The 1,862-nt window shown below is 65.0% G+C and overlaps 1 protein-coding gene across 10 annotated transcripts in view; it reads left to right on the top strand.

Moving 5' to 3' along the window:
* SNED1 (sushi, nidogen and EGF like domains 1) overlaps nucleotides 1-1,862 on the top strand; it is an 86,950-nt gene that overhangs the window by 60,790 nt on the left and 24,298 nt on the right. For all 10 annotated transcript variants that reach the window (XM_037732203.1, XM_037732202.1, XM_037732204.1 and 7 more), the window contains one exon: nucleotides 1,327-1,510. In XM_037732203.1, the coding sequence (XP_037588131.1) occupies nucleotides 1,327-1,510 (184 nt within the window). The remainder of the gene's footprint in view (nucleotides 1-1,326; nucleotides 1,511-1,862) is intronic.

Genomic DNA, 1,862 nt, shown 5'->3' with positions numbered 1-1,862 from the left:
GGGGAGGGAGTCCCAGGAGGGGGAAGGATTCCCAGGAGGGGGAGGGAGTTCCAGGAAGGGGAGGGAGTCCCAGGAGGGGGAAGGCGCCCTAGAACATGGCCGTGGACAGATGGGCAGGGCCGAGAGACAGCAGAGGGCTGGCCCTCCATGGAGCCGGCTGCATTAGGTGGGTTCTCAGGCTGGGCGGGAACCAAGGTGTGTGCAGGGCCATGGGACTCTCACCCAACGTACCTGTGCCCTCCAGACACAGGAGCAAGAATGGGGGAGGGGTGCTGAGGCTGAAGGAGAGGAAGAGGTGCTGAGAGCGTGGGCTGCTGCGGAGTGGTGGGATGGGTGGGTGGGTGGCCGGGGACTCTGTGGCCTGAGCGCCAGGCTGGGCCCTGCGGGGCAGCCATGTGAGTGTGGTGAAACTGTGGGTAGCGTGGCGGGTGTGTGGAGATGGAGTGGACACTGGACCAGGTGGCTCTCACGGGAGGAATATCTCCCGGCCACGCCTGGACCCCGGCTTGATGCCAATGCCAAAGGCGTCACTCAGGGCAGCTCAAACCCACCCAGGGGCCCAGAGGGGCCTGTTCTGCAGCAGTTGACCACCAAGGGGCTGGAGTTCTCAACACAGCAAGGACACCGCACACACCTAAGCCAGCGGGAAGCCTGGGACTCACGTGCAGTGGCACCGAGCAGGCGGCAGCAGGAGCCGCCAGGGGCCGAGTTGGGGTGGCTCACCTGGGCCGTTTTAGGAAGAAGCCCCTGTGAGGTCTGCCCTCAGAGGGCATCTGGAGTGAGGACGGCGCCCGCCCTGCCCACTGCAGAGGGGGACTCTAGCCAGCTGTGGTGGGTGGAAGGAACCACCGTCCACTATTCGGGTTGCCCGGAGCCAGGGGCTGCCCTCTGCTCTGCCTGGCACATCAGCAGTGGCACGCCCGCTTTGGAGGAGACTGGCCGGGGGTGGAGCAGAGCTCACAAGTGGCCGCTTCCCTGCAGTTGCCGGGAGCTCTGTGTGTCCATCCTCCTAGGACGGAAAAGGGGGGAGGCCCAGGTCACTCGTCCAGAGGGACTCCAGCCCATTCCCTGCCATGTCACTGTCACATCTAAATGGAGACTAAGACCCCTGCCCCGGCAAAGCAGGCTGGCCCACGGTGGGCCTCTGCAGCCATCAGCCTCGGGCCGGAGCCCAGGCATCCCATCCAGCCCCAGTGCCCTGAGCAGCCAATGGGACGCCCTCTCCTACACCTGAGGCCCCCAGCACCCTCCCAAGCCTGGTCTTGAGCCACTGTGCTCCGGGTGCAGGAAGGGGCCTGCCCCCGCTGAGCAGCCCGTTCCCCCCAGGACCCCGCCCTGTGGACAGCTTCGAGGTCACCAATGTGACAGCCAGCACCATCTCGGTGCAGTGGGCCCTGCACAGGATCCACCACGCCACAGTCAGTGGGGTCCGCGTGTCCATCCGCCACCCTGAGGCCCTCGGGGACCAGGCCACCGACGTGGACAGGAGTGTGGACAGGTTCACCTTTGGGTAAGAGGGGACGTGGGCCAGGTGAGGGCAGGGTGGGGTCTCAGGCACGCTCCCCCAGCAGAGGCAAAGGTCTCAGGTGAGCCCTCCTCAGACCCTGGAGGCTTCACTCCCGCCCCACCTCATCAGGGCTGCCGAGAAGATGCACCTTAGTAGTGTCGTAAAGTGTCCAAAAAAAAGCAGGAAAAGCTCTGAAAACCTGGGGCCCACCTTCCACACATACCATGAGAGGGAATTGGTCCCAGAGAGCAGCGGCCACAAGGGCGGATGGGAACAGCCCAGAGGTCTCTCAGGGGTCCGCAGTGGACCTGTGATTTGATCACGAGGGCGGATGGAGGCAGCCCAGAGGTCTCCC

Source organism: Cebus imitator, unplaced genomic scaffold (genome assembly GCF_001604975.1).
Source record: "Cebus imitator isolate Cc_AM_T3 unplaced genomic scaffold, Cebus_imitator-1.0 Scaffold443, whole genome shotgun sequence".
Classification (NCBI taxonomy): domain Eukaryota; kingdom Metazoa; phylum Chordata; class Mammalia; order Primates; family Cebidae; genus Cebus; species Cebus imitator.
Note: the sequence above shows the minus strand (reverse complement) of the source record. Positions and strands in the feature narration are given on the sequence as shown.